We start from the raw sequence: 17,574 nt of genomic DNA, 5'->3' as shown, positions 1-17,574 counted from the left end.
CTTATCAAAAAATAAAGATACAGAGTGCTGGAGTAACTCAGTGGGTCAGGTACCACCCCTGGAGAAAATGGATAGGTGACATTTTGGTTTGGGACCCTTCTTCGGAGTCCATTTCAGGATCTCCTTCATTCAGTCAGTATTTGGAAAGAATTTAGGCATGTCCTTGAATTGCCCAAATGTAGAAGGCTAGTGTGCCAAGTGGTGCACGTTGGATAGGTATGGGTCGGTGCCAACTAGCTGGACGTTCGATAGATATAGGTCGGTGCCAACTAGCGGGAAGAGGGTTACACAGCACAATAAGCAGTACAGTGATGCAGCGGTAGAGGTGCTGCCTCACAGCGCCAGAGTATCGGTTCGATACTGACCCCGGGTGCAGTCTGTACGGAGTTTGTACGTTCCCTCTGTGACTGCGTGTGTTTTCTTCGGGTGCTCCGGTGTCCTCCCACATTTCAAAGATGTACGGGTTTGTAGGTTAATTGGCTTCTGTAAATTGTCCCTACTAGGATGGAACTAGTGCACGGGGAACGCTGGTTGGCACGGACCCAGTGGGCCGAAGGGCCTGTTTCCCACTTTGTATCTCTAAACAAAACTAAACTATAATAGATAGAGCAAAGGGGAAGAATCAGAGTACAGAAGATTCTCCTTGAGGTGCTCCTGTAAATATTGGCTGCTCAAGACCACACTCAGACCACACTGGTGAAAGTCAGTGAGATTCAGTGTGAGTCAGCTGGACGAGGGTTCAAGACTCTCTCTGGGGATTCAGGCATAAAGGACCTCGACTGACACGGGCCTGAATGGCGGAGAGAACACAGCCGTGTGAGAGCTGACATATCTCAGAGACAGAGCCGTCTGCTTTCTCCCTCTGCTGCTCAGGGAGGTGAGGGAGAGTCCAGTCTAGTTTCATGAAAAGGAACTGCAGATGCTGGTTTGTACCAAAGATGGACACAAAGTGCTGGAGTAACTCAGCAGGTCAGGCAGCATCTCTGAAGATCATGGATAGGTGACGTTTCTTCAGACTGATTGTGGTATGAGGTAGGAACTGTAAGCAAGAAAAGATCGGGAGAAATCAGGCCAAATGATGCCGACCCTGAGATGCCCTGGCCTTTTTTTGCTTCCAGTACCCCACCCCCCTACAGTCAGTGTGAAGAAGGGTCCCGACCCGGAACGTCACCTAGCCATGTTCTCCAGAGATGATGCCTGACCTGCTGAGTTAATCCAGCACTCTATGTCTATGTTTAGTTTACTTCAGTTTAGACCCGGGTCTCTGGAGCCGCAGTGCAACAACTCTACTACTGCGCCACTGTGCCGTCCCATTCTCTTGGAGTCAGGGGCGGAAAACCCGGGGGGGGGGGGCCAGAGGGGACACGTCCCCCCCATGTTTTGAGAGGTGGGCGACATCCCCGGTTAACCTACCTGGGCTTGCGGGAAATATGGCCATCGCGGAGAAGCAGCGCTGGTATCCCGTCAGTCCAGACAGGGCTGTTAGTTAACCCGGTGAGACAGGCCGAGTTGAGCTGCATTTAGCGCTGGATTGAGCCTCCGAAGCCTCGCGCGCGCGTGTGAGTGGCCGCCAAAAAATTGTATCCCCCGTCCCCTCCATGTTTTGATAGTGAGTTCCGCTCTTGCTTGCAGTTGTGCCTATTTCTGCTCAGTATCTCTGAAGTCTAATGTACAGTCATTATACAGCAATTGCTGCATTAAATAACATTGCTTCTATTTACTGCAGCACGTGCTTTGTGGGTGAAGATTTCACCAGACTAGTAAAGCACATCATTACACAGTCTGAGGCGAGGGTCTGAGTGAGCTGAATAAACAACCCAGCCGCATTATCTGCAATTTTGCCATGTTTGCTTCCTGTACATTAGTCCAATGATCGTTTAATGGAGAATCACCTAATTAAATAACACTTGGGCTACAGACCAGTACGTTCCACGCCTGGGGCGCAGCGCTAGAATTGCTGCCTCACCGCGCCAGTGACCCGGCTTCGATCCCGACTACGGGTGCTGTCTGTACGGAGTTCGCACGTTCTCCCTGTGACCGCGTGGGTTTTCTCCGGGTGCTCTGGTTTCCTCCCACATCCCAAAGACGTGCAGTTTGGTAGGTTAATAAACTTCTGAAAATTGTCCCTAGTTTGTAGGACAGAACTAGTGTATGGGGTGATCTGAAGAAGGGTACGGATCTCAAACGTCACTTCTGCTCCTGTCACTTTTGAACGTACAGTGAAATTCTATTTTTTACATACAGTTCAGCAAAGTGTTGCCATTGCTGAGCACAATGCCCGATTATGAATGGAAGATACTTTATTGTCACATGTACTATGGTGCAATGAAATGGCATTGTTTTGCATTCAACACAAGTGTCGCCACGTGCCTGGCGCCAAAAGTTCACCGAACAGTCCTATCAACTGCCGCTGCCACTCCGCCGGGTCCCCCCTCCTTCCGCCCCCCCCCCCCACCCTCACCCTCACGCCCACCCTCACCCTCACCCTCATGCCCGCCCCATCGCACCCCCACCCCCACCCCATCGCACCCCCACCCTCAGCCCCCACCCTCACCCCTACCCCCACCCCCAGCCCAACCCACACCTCCGCCCCCACCCTCACCCCCACCCCTACCCTCACCCCATCGCACCCCCACCCTCACCCCGGGTCCCTCTTCCTTCTCGCCCCTCCCCCTTTGTTCCGTTCATTCACGACGGCCCTCCTCGCTCCAGGACCTCCCCGCTCTCCACGTCAACGCCAGTGGTTGGGGGCCGGGTATGGAGACCGCGGTGGGCGAGCCGGGTCCTCCCTATGACTAGACATAGCCCACCGAGACCGCGTGCAAGAGTCGCCAGGTTTTGGCGCCGTTTCCAGAGTCCGGTCCAGTCCGCGCGCACTCGGCCTCTAGGAGCGGCACCCGATCCAGGCGAGCCCCAGGCTGCTGCAGGGCCTCCAGCCGTCGCCTCCCTCTCCTCGCCCGAGCTGTCGTCCCTCTCCTCGCCCGGCCTTCAGTCCATGCCCCGGGAGCGCCTCCCGCAGCCGGCCTTGAGGACCCTGGAAGATGCCGGGGGTGGTGGTGAAGGCAGACACTATAGTAGCATTTAAGAGGCTTGTAGATAGCCACATGGATATCGGGGGGATACGGATCACATGCGGGCAGGGATTAGTAAAGCAAGGCCTCATATTCGGCACAGATATTGTGGGCCGAAGGGCCTGTCCCTGGGTTGTACAGTTCTGTAGCTCTATGGACTGCCCTGTTGTTGCCGAGTCCTGTCCCTTAGTCCCAAGTTATATTTTGAGCATGAATAAAGCAAAGAATGACTCAAAGATTAATAAGGAAAGAAAAATTAGACAGGGAGACAAAGCTGGTTAGGAATGTAAAAATCTGTTTCCACAGATATCTGAAGATGGAAAAGAATTAATGCAGTGAGTCTGGGGAATTAAAATGGAAAGTGAGGCATTGGCAGATGAATTAAACAGGTGTATTTTGCATTAATCATCAATCTAGAGGTTACAATAACATCGCAGAAATAGCTGTAGATGTGGAATTGGACGGGAGGGTGGAACGGGAAATTACATTCACCAGGAACAAATTGATGGATGTCCCCTTCTCTCTTTGCGGAGAGATTTTTGTCCAGTTTAAAGATACAGCATGGAAACTGGCCCTTCGGCCCACCGAGTGCATGCCGACCATCGATCACCCATTCACACTTGTTTTACGTGTAGGAAGGAATTGCAGATGTTGGTTTAAACTGAAGATAGGCGCCAAAAGCTGGAGTAACTCAGCGGGAAAGGCAGCATCTCTGGAGAGAAGGTATGGGTGAAGAAGGGTCTCGACCCGAAACGCCACCTATTCCTTCTCTCCAGAGATGCTGTCTGTCCCGCTGAGTTACTCCAGCTTTTGGCGCCTATCTTCAGTTTAAACCAGCATCTGCAGTTCCTTCCTCCAGATTTTGGCGTTTATCCTCACTCTAGCTTCCCACTTCACCAAAGACAGTTCATAGAAGGTGAGGTTAGTGTTGTGCAGTGTTCAAAAGTGATAGTGGCTGGGAAGATGCTGTTCTTGAACCTGGAGGTCACGGTTTTCAGGCTCCTGTACCTTCTTCCCGATGGCAGGAATGAAATGAGAACATCGCCAGGATGGTGTGGGTCTCTGATGATGCTGGGTGCCTTTTTGAGGCAGTGATTCCTCTAGATCCCTTCGATGGTGGGGAGGTCAGTACCCGTGATGGCCCGGGCAGTGTTCTGTCACCAGAGCTAGATAGGGCTCTTAAAGAGCTAGATAGGGCTCTTAAAGAGCTAGATAGGGCTCTTAAAAATAGCGGAGTCAGGGGATATGGGGAGAAGGCAGGAACGGGGTACTGATTGTGGGGATGATCAGCCATGATCACATTGAATGGCGGTGCTGGCTCGAAGGGCCGAATGGCCTACTCCAGCACCTATTGTCTATTGTCTATTATCTGCTGTATCCGCAGCCTCTTGTGTTTTCAAATTGTATGCCCTTTTATCAATATTTTTTTGGTTCCATTTCACCGGTAAATGTAGTACCTCAGTGGAAGAGAGGTTTTCTGTTCAAGTGAGAGAATTGTAGCCGCAACTTTGATTCCCCAATCCCAGAAGAGTTGGGTCCTGTTGGTTAAGTGTGCAATACACGCCATCCTGTGGCTACATTCAGAATGACATTTCGAAATAGTCAGAACATCTGAACAAAGGTCCCGACCAAAAACGTCACCTATCCATCTGCTCCATAGATGATGATGCCTGTCCCATTGACTCACTCAAGCATTTTGTGACTTTTTTTCTAAACCAGCATCTGCAGTTCTACCAGCATCTATAGTGTCTATAATATATTCTGCGCTCTCCTCTTTTTGCACTACCTGATATGCCATGTGTAGTATGATCTAAAAAAACCCACAAAGTAACTCAGCAGATCAGGCAGCATCTCTGGAGAATATGAATCGATGACATTTCGGGGTCAGGACACTTCTTTGGAGACTGAAGGAGGGTTCCAAGCCAGAACGAATCTCAACCCCGCTCTAATTCCCATCCCCTGGCTCCTACTTCCAGAGCAAAACTTAGGCACAGTCACATTCCATCTATGCCGCTCCTGATCAGAATGACATTTGATGTAATGGGAACAACGGATGAAGTAGGAAAGATTCCACTGGGATTTATGGATAACTGAATCACTTTTGACATGGAGTCCATTCGGCCTCCCACTTCAGTGTTAAAGCTCCCACTCCTACCCATGTACTGTTGACCTTCCCCAATTCCCATTTGGGACTGTTTAGTTTAGTTTAGTTCAGTTTAGCTTAGTTTAGTTTACTTTAATTTACTATAGTTTACTTTAGATTAGTTTAGAGATACAGCGTGGAAACAGACTGCTTGGCTAACTGGGTCAACTCCAACCATCGATCACCCATTCACACTAGTTCTATGTTATCCCACTTTCTCATCCACTCCCTACAAACTAGTGACAATTTACAGAGGGCCAACAAACGTACAAACCTTCACATCTTTGGGATATGAAGGAAACCAGAACACTTAGAGGAAACCCACCCAGTCACAGGGAGAACGTACAAACCCCTCACAGACAGTGCCCGAGATGGGGATCGAACCTGGGTCTCTGGTGTAGTGATTCATAGTCCATTCAGCCAGTAACTTCTTGATCACAGTACAATACTAGCTGCAGAAAAGTTGGCATAAGACACCGTTTTAAATAGTGTGGCCAAAAGGCATCTGATATGTGTTATTTGATTGCAATTCAAATGGGAGTGAGATGGGGTTTGAAATTTTTTGGCAGTGTTCCCGAACGGCCGTGATGGCATGCAGGAAAGCCAATTCCATTCCCGCCCCCTCCCCTGAAAATATCTCCGACCACATTCCATCTTTGTCCCGCCCCCTCCCCTGACATCACTGAAGAAGGGTCTCGACCCGAAACGTCACCCATTCCTTCTCTCCAGAGATGCTGCCTCACCCGCTGAGTTACTCCAGCATTTTGTGTCTACCTTCGATTTAAACCAGCGTCTGCAGTTCTTTCTGGCACATCTTATCTATTTCCTCTTGCCGCTTCCACAATTCAGATGGCTTGATCAATGACTCAGTGCAAGAACAGAGAGTTGTGTACACAGCCCAGACCATCACTCTCTTCCATTGACTTCATCTACACCTCACACTACCTCGGCAAGTCCACTAGCATAATCAAGGAGCAGTCTCACCCCGGTCACTCCCTCTTCTCCCCTCTCCCATCAGGCAAGAGGGACAGAAGAGTGAAAACGCACACGTCCAGATTCAGGGACTGTTTCTTCCCAGCTGTTATCAGGCAACTGAACCATCATATCACCAACTAGAGAACAGTCCAGAGTTACTATCCACCTCACTGGAGACCCTTGGACTATCATTACTCGGACTTTACAGGACTTTATCTTGCACAAAATGTTATTCCCTTTATCCGGTGTCTGTACACATGACAATAAACTAAACTAAACTGCTTTTAGATGTTAGACTTTAGAGATACAGAGCGGAAACAGACCCTTCAGCCCACTGAGACCGTGGAGACCAGTGATCATCCCATATACTAACTCTGTCCTACACACTAAGGACTACTTACAGTTTTTTTTTACCAAAACCAATTAACATGCAAATCGGCACATCTCTGGAGTGTGGGAGGAAGCCACGCGGTCACAGGGTGAATGTACAAACTCTGTACAGACAGCACCCGTGGTCAGGATCGAACACAGGTCGCTGGCACTGTGAGGCGGCAACTCTTCCACTGCTGTGGCTACTGTGCCACCACAGCTCTGTGTTGGCTATTCTTGCCCTGTGCCCAGGCACTGAAAAGGATGTACCAACTTTGAAGAGTCTGAAGAAGGATCCCGATCCAAAATGCCACCTATCCATGTTCTCGAGAAAGGCTACCTGACCCGCTGAGTTACTTCAGCACTTTTTTGTTTGTTAACCTGCATGTGCAGTTCCTTGTAAACACCAACATTGTTCCCACTGTGAGCTGGTAGAGTTGCTGCCTCGCGATGCCGGAGACCCGGGTTCGATCCTGACCTTGGGCGTTGGCAGTGTGTGGATTTTGCTGTTCTCGCAGTGACCGCGTGGGTTTCCTACGGGCACTCTGGTTTCCTCCCACATCCCAAAGATGTACAGGTTTATAGGCTAATTGGCCTTCTGCAAATGTCCTTAGTGTGTAAGGAGAGGATGAGGGACTCGGATAACATAGAACTAGTGTGAACATGGTCGAAGGGCCTGTTTCCCTGCTGTGTCTTTCAATCAATTCAATCAATCAATCGGACAATGCATGTCCTTTAAGAGTAAATTGTAAGCACATTCAAGGATGTTTTTCAGTAACGGGAGAATCTAGGACCAGAATAAAAGACATATGTTTAGAATGGAGATGAGGCGGAATTTCTTTAGCCAGAGGGCGGTGAATCTGTGGAATTCATTGCTACAGACGGCTGTGGAGGCCAAGTCATTGGGTATTTTTAAAGCGGAGATTGACAGGCTCTTGATTAGTAAAGGTGTCAAAGGTTACGTGGAGAATGCAGGAGAATGGGAGGAAAATTGAGAGGTAAAGATAGATCAGCCATGATTGAAAGGCAGAGTAGACTCGATGGGCTGAATGGCCTAATTCTGCTCCTATGCCATGTGCTCTTACGGGCTTATTCAACGCAAATGTTGAAAGAGGTAACGGCAACGAGTAAAAGGTGTGTGATTTGAGAAACCAGCTTTGCTTTCCAACGGTTCTGTGTTTGGTGTGTGCGTGAATGTGTTATGAAACAATAGACTTTAATTACTTTCAGCGGGGTAAGTCCCTGGCCTTGTGTGATTGCAAATTGTCCGTTTGCGCATTGTTCAAGCTTCGAGCTTGCACCTGTCCGAGAGACAGGAATGCCGCGGGCAATGTTGACGGGATATCATTCTGGAACAGAATCAATCTTTATCCTCTCTGTTGTGGAGCAAAGCAGTTCATTTTTTAATCGCAAGGAGACGGGAGGGTGAGAGGGACCACTTGCAAACTTGGCAAGAAGCCAGGTTTTGGTGCTGTAAACTCCAAACTGTTTCAATATGCCCTGCCCTGTTATACTTCTCATGGATTAAGAGCACTGTGGGCTCAACTGCAGAGTTGCTGACTTACAGCGGCAGAGTCCCGGGTTCGATCCCGAGTACAGGTGCCGCCTGTACGGAGTTTGTATGTTCTCCTTGTGACCGCGTGGGTTTTCTCCGGGAACTCCGGTTTCCTCCCACACTCCAAAAACGTACAGGTTTGAAGGTTAATTGGCTTTGGTAAAAATGTAAATTGTCCTTAATACGTGTAGGATAGTGCCAACAGGGTGATTGCTGGTCGGCGTGGACTCGGTGGGCCGAAGGGCCTGTTTCCACACTGTATCTCCAAAGCCTACACTAAATAATCGATGTTCCCATCCCAGTCTCGCTCACCCACCCACATCAACGTAACCTTTGGATCATAGAACAGTACAGCACAGGAACAGGCCCTTCGGCCCGCAATGTCCGTGCCGTACATGGTGCCAAGTTTAACAAATCCCTTTCTCAATCACGTTCTTCCTAGTGGCATCCGTCGCCCCTCCGAGTCTCAGTACTTCGAAAGGGTTAGGACCATTCGGCCCATCGAGTCCTGGTCAGCTCTTTGCGGAGCAGTCGGGTGCACCTGCATTCCTGTGGGTTATTCTCCCCCCAATTCCCGGCTGACAACTCCGATCGACCCTCCGTCCACCATCGGCACGGCAACGGAGTTTCAGATCACCTCTCCCCCGGGTGCGGAGGCTTCCTCTGAATGAAACAACACTTCAAAGTCAGTCTTGTGTGTGCCAGTCCCAAACGTAAAGGATAACAGTAAAATCTGCCTTGCTGGCCAGTTTGCTGTTATAAAAGGCAGATTGATCCAAATTAGCTCTTGAGTCTGAGCCAATGTTTGTGCTGAAAGTATTTCTCTCTCTCTCTCTCTCTCTCTCCCTCCCCTCCCGCCCTCTCTCTGTCTCACCGCTCAGATTTACACTGACTGGGCCAATCACTACTTGGCCAGATCTGGTCACAAGAGATTGATCAAGGACTTGCAACAGGACGTCGCTGATGGCGTTTTGTTGGCGGAGATCATCCAGATTATTGGTGAGAACATATCCCGGTTGGATCGCAGCGCGCGGACTGTATCTTGTGCAAATGTTTCTACAGTGAACTGAACACTCTCAGACACAGCATCACAGTGCCACGGCTTACTGCCTGCTCTCCATAGAGGTGCAATTAGGGGAGCTCTAATGTGCCTTGAGTGCAAGTGCAAGTGAGTATCTGCTTAGATTAAGCTTGAAGAGGAGCCTTGAATTTGGCGGGAGGATTTCTACGCCTGCCGGGACCACGTGTTTCCCATGTGTAGACACCAATTGCTGGAGCAACTCAGCGGGTAGGGCAGTATCTCTGGGGAAAAGGAATAGGTGACGTTTCGTGTCCAGACCTTCCTTCAGACCGAGAGTCGGGGAGAGGGAAACTAGAGGTATGAGAAGGTTCAGAATAAATCACGGGATGGCACCGATGACCGAAGATCAAGGAAAGGTGGAGCCCACAATGGTCCATTGTTGGCTGAGGAGGAGGTGATAACAAAGGTGTAGATGAATGCAAACAGTGCAACTGGCAGGACAACTAGGGTGGGGGACATACTGCCTGACCCTCCAAGTTCCTCCAGCATTTTGTGTCTATCTTTGATGTAAGCCAGCATCTGCAGTTCCTTCCTCCATTGTTTCCCATGTGTGTTCTATGACAGTCCAAAGGTCCGTTAACCCCCCACACCTCTCCAATGGCATTGAGCCCTTGCCAAGGGTTGGCACCTTTCAGCACCCATAGTTTTTGTTCCTACCAAGCATCTTGCTCTCCTTCCATATGCCGGGAGTACATGGAGTTTGCACGTTTTCCCTGTCACCTGTGGCACGGGTTTCCTCCGGTTTCCTCCCACATCCCAAAGACGTGCCTGAGCGGCTGTGTAGGTTAAATTGCCCCCAGTGTGTAGGGAGTGGATGAGAAAGTGGGATAACATAGAACTAGTGTGAACAGGTCGGTTCGTGGAACAGTACAGCCCAGGAAGAGGCCCTTCGGCCCGCAATGTCCGTGCTGAACATGGTGCCGAACAAGTGGCGGCACAGTGGCGCAGTGGTGGTGTAGCTGCCTCACAGCGCCAGAGACCCGGGTTTGCTCCTGACTATGGGTGCTGTCTGTATGGAGTTTGCATGTTCTCCCTGTGACTGTGTATGTTTTCTCTGGGCGCTCTGGTTTCCTCCCACATTCTAAAGAAGTGCAGGGTTCGAGGTTAATTTGCTTCGGATAAAAAAATTAGTAAATTGTTCCTTGTGTGTCGGATAGTGCCGGTGTACGGGATGATCGCTGGTTGGGGCGGACCCGGTGGGCCCTATGTCTAAAGTCTAAAGTCAAACGAACCCCTCTCTCAGTCACGTTCTTCCCTCAGGGGCATCCGCTTCCAGGGGAATGCAGAGACGTTTGAGGTTTCACCATCGTTAACCAGATCGTTGGGGAGCAGGGGCAGAGGAGGGGGTGTGGGGAACGCAGGCCAGGGTCACGGCTACCATTCATTACATCTCTTCATGTTTTGCAGCAAATGAGAAAGTTGAAGACATCAACAGTTGCCCAAGAAGCCAAGCCCAGATGGTAAGATGATTTGCAACTTCTGAATTGCAATTGAATTCAAATGTCGCCGCGTGGAAATAGGTCCTTCAATCCCACCGGGTCCACGCTGACCATCGATCACCCGTTGACACTGGTTCTATGTTATCCCACTTTCTCACCCACTCCCTACATAGTTTAGTTTAGTTCAGTTTAGTTTAGTCTAAAGATACAGCGAGGAAACAGGCCCTTCGGCCCACCGAGTCCGTGCCGACCAGCGATCACCCCGTACACTAGCACTATCCTAACACTAGCACTCCCATGGCACGGTGGCACAGCGGGTCGGTCAGGACACTTCTTCAGAGTGAGTCGCAGATTGACAGATTCTTGATTAGTACGGGTATTGGGGGTTATGGGGAGAAGGTGGGAGAATGGTGTTGAAAGATAAAGATAGATCAGCCGTGATTGAATGGCAGAGTAGAGTAGACTTGATGGGCCGAATGGCCGAATTCTACTCCTATCACTTATGAACATGCACTACCTCAGCGGCTGGGTTCTTCCAGCACTTTGTGTCCATCTATGATATCTTTGGGATCACCCCTTCAACTCAACCCCATCCCATCCCCATTTATTCTCTTACCACCCATCCGCATGGCGGCAGTTTGCAGTGGCCTGCTTAGTTTCGAGATACAGTGCGGAAACAGGCCCTTCGGCCAACCGGGTCCGTGCCGACCAGCAATCACCATACACTAACACTATCCTACTCACTAGGGACAATTTACAATCTTTACCAAAGCCGATTAACCTACAAACCCGTGCGCCTTTGGAGTGTGGGAAACCGGAGCAACGTACGGACAGAACCTGTAGTCAGGATCGAACCCGGGTCTCGGGCACTGCGAGGCAGCAACTCTACTGCGGCGCCACCGTGCTGCCCAGCTACCAGATTGGCAAAGAAAGGCAATTGCAGCATTTTTTTTTCTCTCTTCTCCGATCGCTGCCTTGCATTTTCATCTGATGAAAGTCGAGATGAAATGACAATTTTACGGGAAGGAATATTTTTCTTGCAGCCTAATCAGTTCCGTCTGCCCGCTGAGTCACGCCTGCTTCTCCCTTGGGGTTGTTGCAGGATTATTTCAGCTGTCTCTCCGTGAGGAAACACCACTGTGCTGACTCACGTAGAACTGGCCGGCCAAGGTACAGGGCCGTTAGTGATGTTTGCCAACCTGTTTGTGTCTGCACTGCATGGCCTGCTGCCTGCTGTTCAAGCCAAGCGAAGGTAGGATGGAAGTGCAGATGCTGGTTTATACCGAAGAGGGGCACAAACTCAGCGGGCCAGGCAGCATATCCGGAGAAAAGGAGTAGGTGACGATTCTGGTCGGAGCCCATCTTCAGTCAAGAGTGTTAGTTTAGTTTAGTTTATTGTCATGTGTACTGAGGTACAGTGAAAAGATTTTTGTTGCATGCTAATAAAATCAGCGGAAATACCGTACATGATAACGATCAAGCTTGTCACAGTGTACAGAAGGAACTGCAGATGCTGGTTTATACCAAAGATAGACACACAGTGTTGGAGTAAATGGCCTGTCCCACTTGGCCGCCATTTACGCGACCTGGTAGCGTGTGGGTAGCGTGGGGATGGGCGCATGGAGTGGCCTGGAGGAGTGTGGAGTTGCGTGCTGTGTTGCGTAGCGCGCCAGGATTTCGTTCTGCGCGAAATCCTTGCGCGCCACCGACCTGTCGCACGAAATGAAGGGCCAAGTGGGACACCCTGGCGCGACGCAACGTCTCACCTCCAACAGCAGCAGAAGCAGGCAAGCGATCGCCGAGCTCGGCCTGGGGCTCACGGCCGTTGTGGATCCCGATCTGCCCCCACTCAGACTGAAGAAGAGTCTCGACCCGAAACATCATCCGTTCCTTCTCTCCAGAGATGCTGCCGGTCCCGCTGAGTTACTCCTGCATTTGTGTCTATCTTCAAATGACGTCACACGTTCCAGACGGCGGTGCGGACGCAGGATGACGCACGCGACCGTCGCGCGTCAGTCACTACTGGCCTGTCGCGTAAATAACGGCCAAGTGGGACAGGCCCTTTACTCGGCAGGTCAGGCAACATCTCTGGAGAAAAGGACTAGGCAACATTTCGGATCGGAAACCTTCTTCAGTCAAGTGTGTGTTTTTAGTTTAGTTTAGTTTATTGTCACGTAGAGAGGGAGAATAAGGAGGCAGAGAGAGGAAGTGGGGGGGGGGGGGATAGAGGGAGGTAATGAGAAAAGAGAGAAAGAGATTAGAGAGAGAAAGAGAATAGACAAAGAGGGATTAGAGAGAGAGAGAATGAGAAAAGAGAGAAAGAATGGAGAGAGAGAGGGAGGGAGGGAGGGAGAGAGAGAGGGAGGGAGGGAGAGAGGGAGAGAGAGGGGGAGAGGGAGAGAGAGAAATATGTTGTCCTTGGAGAGAGAGCATGATGTAAATGTCACCACGTTCTGGAGGTGCAGTGAACACAAATTCTGGGATCTCCTTCACATGCTTAGTGACTGGAGGAGGGAGGGTGTCTAGCGCGGCTGGCCCTTGCTGGAGAGGACAGAGCCATTCCTCCTCCGCTTGTACAGGCCCCGGGGTTCTTTTGTTTACAAGGGGATGTTTGAGTGGATTGAAGAACCAGTGGGCTTGACCATCCAGCCTATTTCAAGCATCCGAGCTGGGCTTAGCCGAGTCGGACGTTTACTTTGGGAAAGATGTGACGGCCTTCTCCAGAGTGCACGGAGATTGACTGAAATGATCCCAGGGGTGAGGGACGACACATGAGTATTAACATGGAATAGTACAGCACAGGAACAGGCTCTTTGATGCCAAGTTATAGTGGTCATGGTGGCGCAGAGGTAGAGTTGCTGCCTTAAGGGCCTGTCCCACTTTCACAACCTAATTCACGACCTTTTTTACTGGCGGACATTTTTCATCATGCTAGAAAAAACGCCCTGACCTACTTGATTCCACAAATACCTACAACTAGCATCATGGCCTGCTACGACCTACCTACGACCTCCTACGACCTCGTGACGACCATGCTGCGAGTATGAGTCAAGGGCAAACTCGGCAGAGGTCGTGAATTAGGTCATGAAAGTGGGACAGGCCCTTTACAGCGCCAGAGACTCATACTTCGATTCAGGTTCGACCTTGACAACGGGTGGTGTCTGAGTGGAGTTTGTACGTTCTCCCTGTGACCCCGTGGGTTTTGTCCGGGTGCTCTAGTTTCCTCCCACATTCCAAAGACGGAGGTTTGTCGGTTAATTGGCCTCGGTTATAAATTGACATTGTCCCTGGTGTGCAGGGCAGTGCTGGTGTACGGTGATTACTGGTCAGCGCTGACTGAAGGACCTGTTTCCACGCTGTATTTCTAATGTCTAAAGTCTAAAGCAAATATGATGGGATTCGTGGCTTGCTTGGGAGTTAGGGGTTACAGGGAAGAGGCAAGAAAGTAGGATTGTCAAAGATCAGATCATTCACGAGTGTTGGAGCTGTACGGGAGGCTCAGAGGCCTTTCCCTGCTCTGATCTCACCCACTCTGATCAACCCTGGCCACGCTCTTCTCTCTCCTACCATTTGTACTTATCTATGATTGTGCTTTTCTATAGTATGAGTTTACTGGATTGTATGCAAAACAAAGATTTTCACATCGTGCTTCGGTACATAGGTAAATGTGGCAATAAAGTATCATCATAATTTCTGTCTGAAGGAAGGGTCTCGACTTGAAACGTCACCCATTCCTTCTCTACAGAGATGCTGCCTGTTACTCCAGCTTTTTGTGTCTATCATAATTTCTCTCTCTTTCCCGCTCTCTCTCTCTCTCTCTCTCTCTCTCTCTCTCTCTCTCTCTCTCTCTCTCTCTCTTTTTTTTTTCTTTTTTGTTTTAAATTCCAAGACTTTATTCAACACATCAAATAATACAACAGATCACGTCATACACAAAACGAAATTACATTATACCAAGTGTCATTATAGTACAACATTACAATCATTATTCACAATACTCTCAACCCCACGCGGTGACCAGCGCCCACGGAAAACTCTTGAACACCGATCTCTCCAGGACGTCTCTTCTCTCCCTCGTCTTCTCCCTACTCTCTCCTCTCTTCCCTCCTCTCCTCTCTCTCTCTCTCTCTCTCCCTCTCTCTCTCTCTCTCTCTCTCTCTCTTTATTACTACCTCTCTCTCTCTATATATATATATATTTCTCCCTCTTTCTTTCACTCTCTATTTATTACTACCTCTTTCTCTCTATATATATATATATATATTTCTCCCTCTTTCTTTCTCTCTCTCTCTCTCTCTCTCTCTCTCTCTCTCTCTCTCTCCCTTTCTATGTATATATATATATATATATATATATATATATATTTCTCCCTCTTTCTTACTCTCACTATCTCTCTCTCTCCAACTCTTAGAGAGTTCAGTCGAAGATTTTTTTTAAAGCATTTGAAGTGAGCCCTGCTCTAGAAGTTGTGCAAACCAGATACGTTTGAAAGTGTTTCAGCTGTTGACGGGAGCAGTGTGAGGCTGACACTTTCCTCTGCTCTGACGCTGTTACCTTGGTACAGCTGCCACTGTGTGCCGTTGCACACTGTCACAGTGACCAATGACCCACTCCTCCGAGCTCCTGCACAGCTATTCTTTGTGCCTTCATTGCAGGATACTTGTGGTATAAACACCCAGACACGCTTTACATAGGCTGAAGATTTGGCAAGCCGACTAGATTGGGTATTTATGAATTGTTTAACATCCTACAGAAATCGAGGACAAAGAGAGTGTTATTTCAATCTCCAAATTAGGTCCACTCCTTCCTTGTGTTGGGCTAGTGTCAGTTGGAAATGAATGCCAGGCATTCACTTCTGTCGCTGTATTTCTGGAGAGTCCAATTAATCGCGTTTCCTTTCTGCTCTGTCCCAGATTGAGAATGTCGATGCCTGTCTCAGCTTCCTGGCAGTGAGGGGAGTGCATATCCAAAGTCTCTCGGCTGAAGGTAAGTCTAGGCTTTGACTCCATTGACTTCCCACTACCTCACCCTCACTTCAGCACGGACAGAGGAAGGACGCTGGTGCTGAGGGCGCCCATGGGTGGTCTTGCCATGGGCAGTACATGTTGCTGTTGACCTTCCATTGGAAGAGCTGATTGGTACTGTTGCCCTTGGATTGCAATCAGCAGTGTCTACGTACAGCGTACTGATTGGTGCTTTGGTCGGGACCAGGTAGAGCTAATTGGTGCTCAGATTTGTAGGTAAATGGCAACATTTAAGGTGCATCTGGATTGGTTTGAATCACCAACGCTACAAACCTAATGCTGATTGGTGCTATTGAATTTGGTTCAGAGGAGTTGATTGGTGCTGAGGTAGTCACAGGTAGCGCTGATTGGTGTGTACGACTAGGTCGACAACGCTGATTGGTGCTGGGTTTTTGCATGGGTAGAGGTGATTGGTGTTCAGGTTTGACGCAGGTAGAGCTGATTGGTGTTTAGGCTTGGATAGACACAAAATGTTGGAGTAACTCAGCGGGTCAGGCAGCATCTCTGGAGAAAAGGAGTAGGTGACGTTTCGAGTCGAGACCCTTCTTCAGTCTCAACCCAAAATGTCGCCTATCCATGCTCTCCAGAGATGCTGCCTGACCCGCTGAGTTACTCCAGCACTCTGTGTCTTTAGTGCCAAGCTTTTTGAACCAATTTGTGCTCAGGTCAAAGGTAGCTGGAGTTGCTTGGTGTGGAGGTTGGGTCAACTGATATTATTTTCCTTGTCCGTTTCGATGGCAGTGTTGTGGCAGGAGCCATGACAGTAACCTTACCCCACGTTAATATCAATCCTATAGCCACAAGGAACTGCAGATGCTGCAATCTTTGGTAAGGCCGCGGAGAAAGTCAGAGACATTTTGCACAGTTTTTGTTTTCTACATATATTTTATTCTGAATAAAGTATATTTTTGATTTTTTTAAAAAAGATGCTTGAATCTTGGGTAAAACACAAAGCAAGTGATGGAAAGCTTTTCACTGTACCTCGATCCACGTGACAATGAACTAAACAAAACAAAACTAAAGAGAACTAAACTAAACCCAACTCAAGTAAATGATCAAAAAGGAACTGCAGATGCTGGAATATCGAAGGTACACAAAATTGCTGGGGAAACTCAGCGGGTGCAGCAGCATCTATGGAGCGAAGGAATTTCCTTCGCTCCATAGATGCTGCTGCACCCGCTGAGTTTCCCCAGCAATTTTGTGTACCTTCAAGTAAATGATGAAACCTGCCGTTTGGACCAGCAGGTCCATGGTGACCCTTGCACCTCTCCACACTACTCCCATTTACCCGTGTCACTCTGTAGCCTTGGTGATTCAAGCGCGTCTGGATGTTTCTTAAATGTCGTGAGAGTTTGTTCCTCCGCTTGCTCAGGAGGTGTGTTCCAGATTCCAACCTCCCTCTCCTTGTGAAGAAATTCCCTCTTGTATCTTTCACCTATGCCTGGAGAAGGTCCCAAACCGAAACATTTCCTATCCATGTTCTCGAAGTCTGTAGAAGGGTCATGACCAGAAACGCCACCAATAGTCTCCAGAGATGCTGCCTGACCCTGAGTTACTCCAGCCGGAAATGTCCATTTGTACATCTATGTCCTCTTGTCCTAGACATTCCCACCAGGGGGAAAAGGATTCTTACTGTCAACCCTATCCATTCGCTCTCGAATTTTTGCACACCTCTGTCAGGTCGCTCCTCAGCCCTTTCTGATCTTGGACCGTCACAGCAGAAAAGCAGGCAATTTGTCCCATCATGGTTGACTATAAACTGACTTTTCAATTTGACCCATTCTCATGTTTGTTATTTACTGAAAACCATTCAATTGCAAGTCTATCTTCAATTCCCATTTTGCATATTTCCTGCTTTAGAGAGAGAGATACAACATGGAAACAGGCCCTTTGGTCCACCGAGTCCACGCTGACCAT

At 49.1% G+C, this 17,574-nt stretch overlaps 1 protein-coding gene across 8 annotated transcripts in view; it reads left to right on the top strand.

The window, feature by feature from the left end:
* The window catches only part of nav3 (neuron navigator 3), a 330,490-nt gene that overhangs the window by 155,159 nt on the left and 157,757 nt on the right, over positions 1-17,574 (top strand). For all 8 annotated transcript variants that reach the window (XM_033037973.1, XM_033037971.1, XM_033037967.1 and 5 more), the window contains 3 exons: positions 8,995-9,112; positions 10,602-10,654; positions 15,547-15,619. In XM_033037973.1, the coding sequence (XP_032893864.1) occupies positions 8,995-9,112; positions 10,602-10,654; positions 15,547-15,619 (244 nt within the window). The remainder of the gene's footprint in view (positions 1-8,994; positions 9,113-10,601; positions 10,655-15,546; positions 15,620-17,574) is intronic.

Source organism: Amblyraja radiata, chromosome 19 (assembly GCF_010909765.2).
Source record: "Amblyraja radiata isolate CabotCenter1 chromosome 19, sAmbRad1.1.pri, whole genome shotgun sequence".
Classification (NCBI taxonomy): domain Eukaryota; kingdom Metazoa; phylum Chordata; class Chondrichthyes; order Rajiformes; family Rajidae; genus Amblyraja; species Amblyraja radiata.
This window is presented reverse-complemented; position numbering and strand designations above follow the sequence as displayed.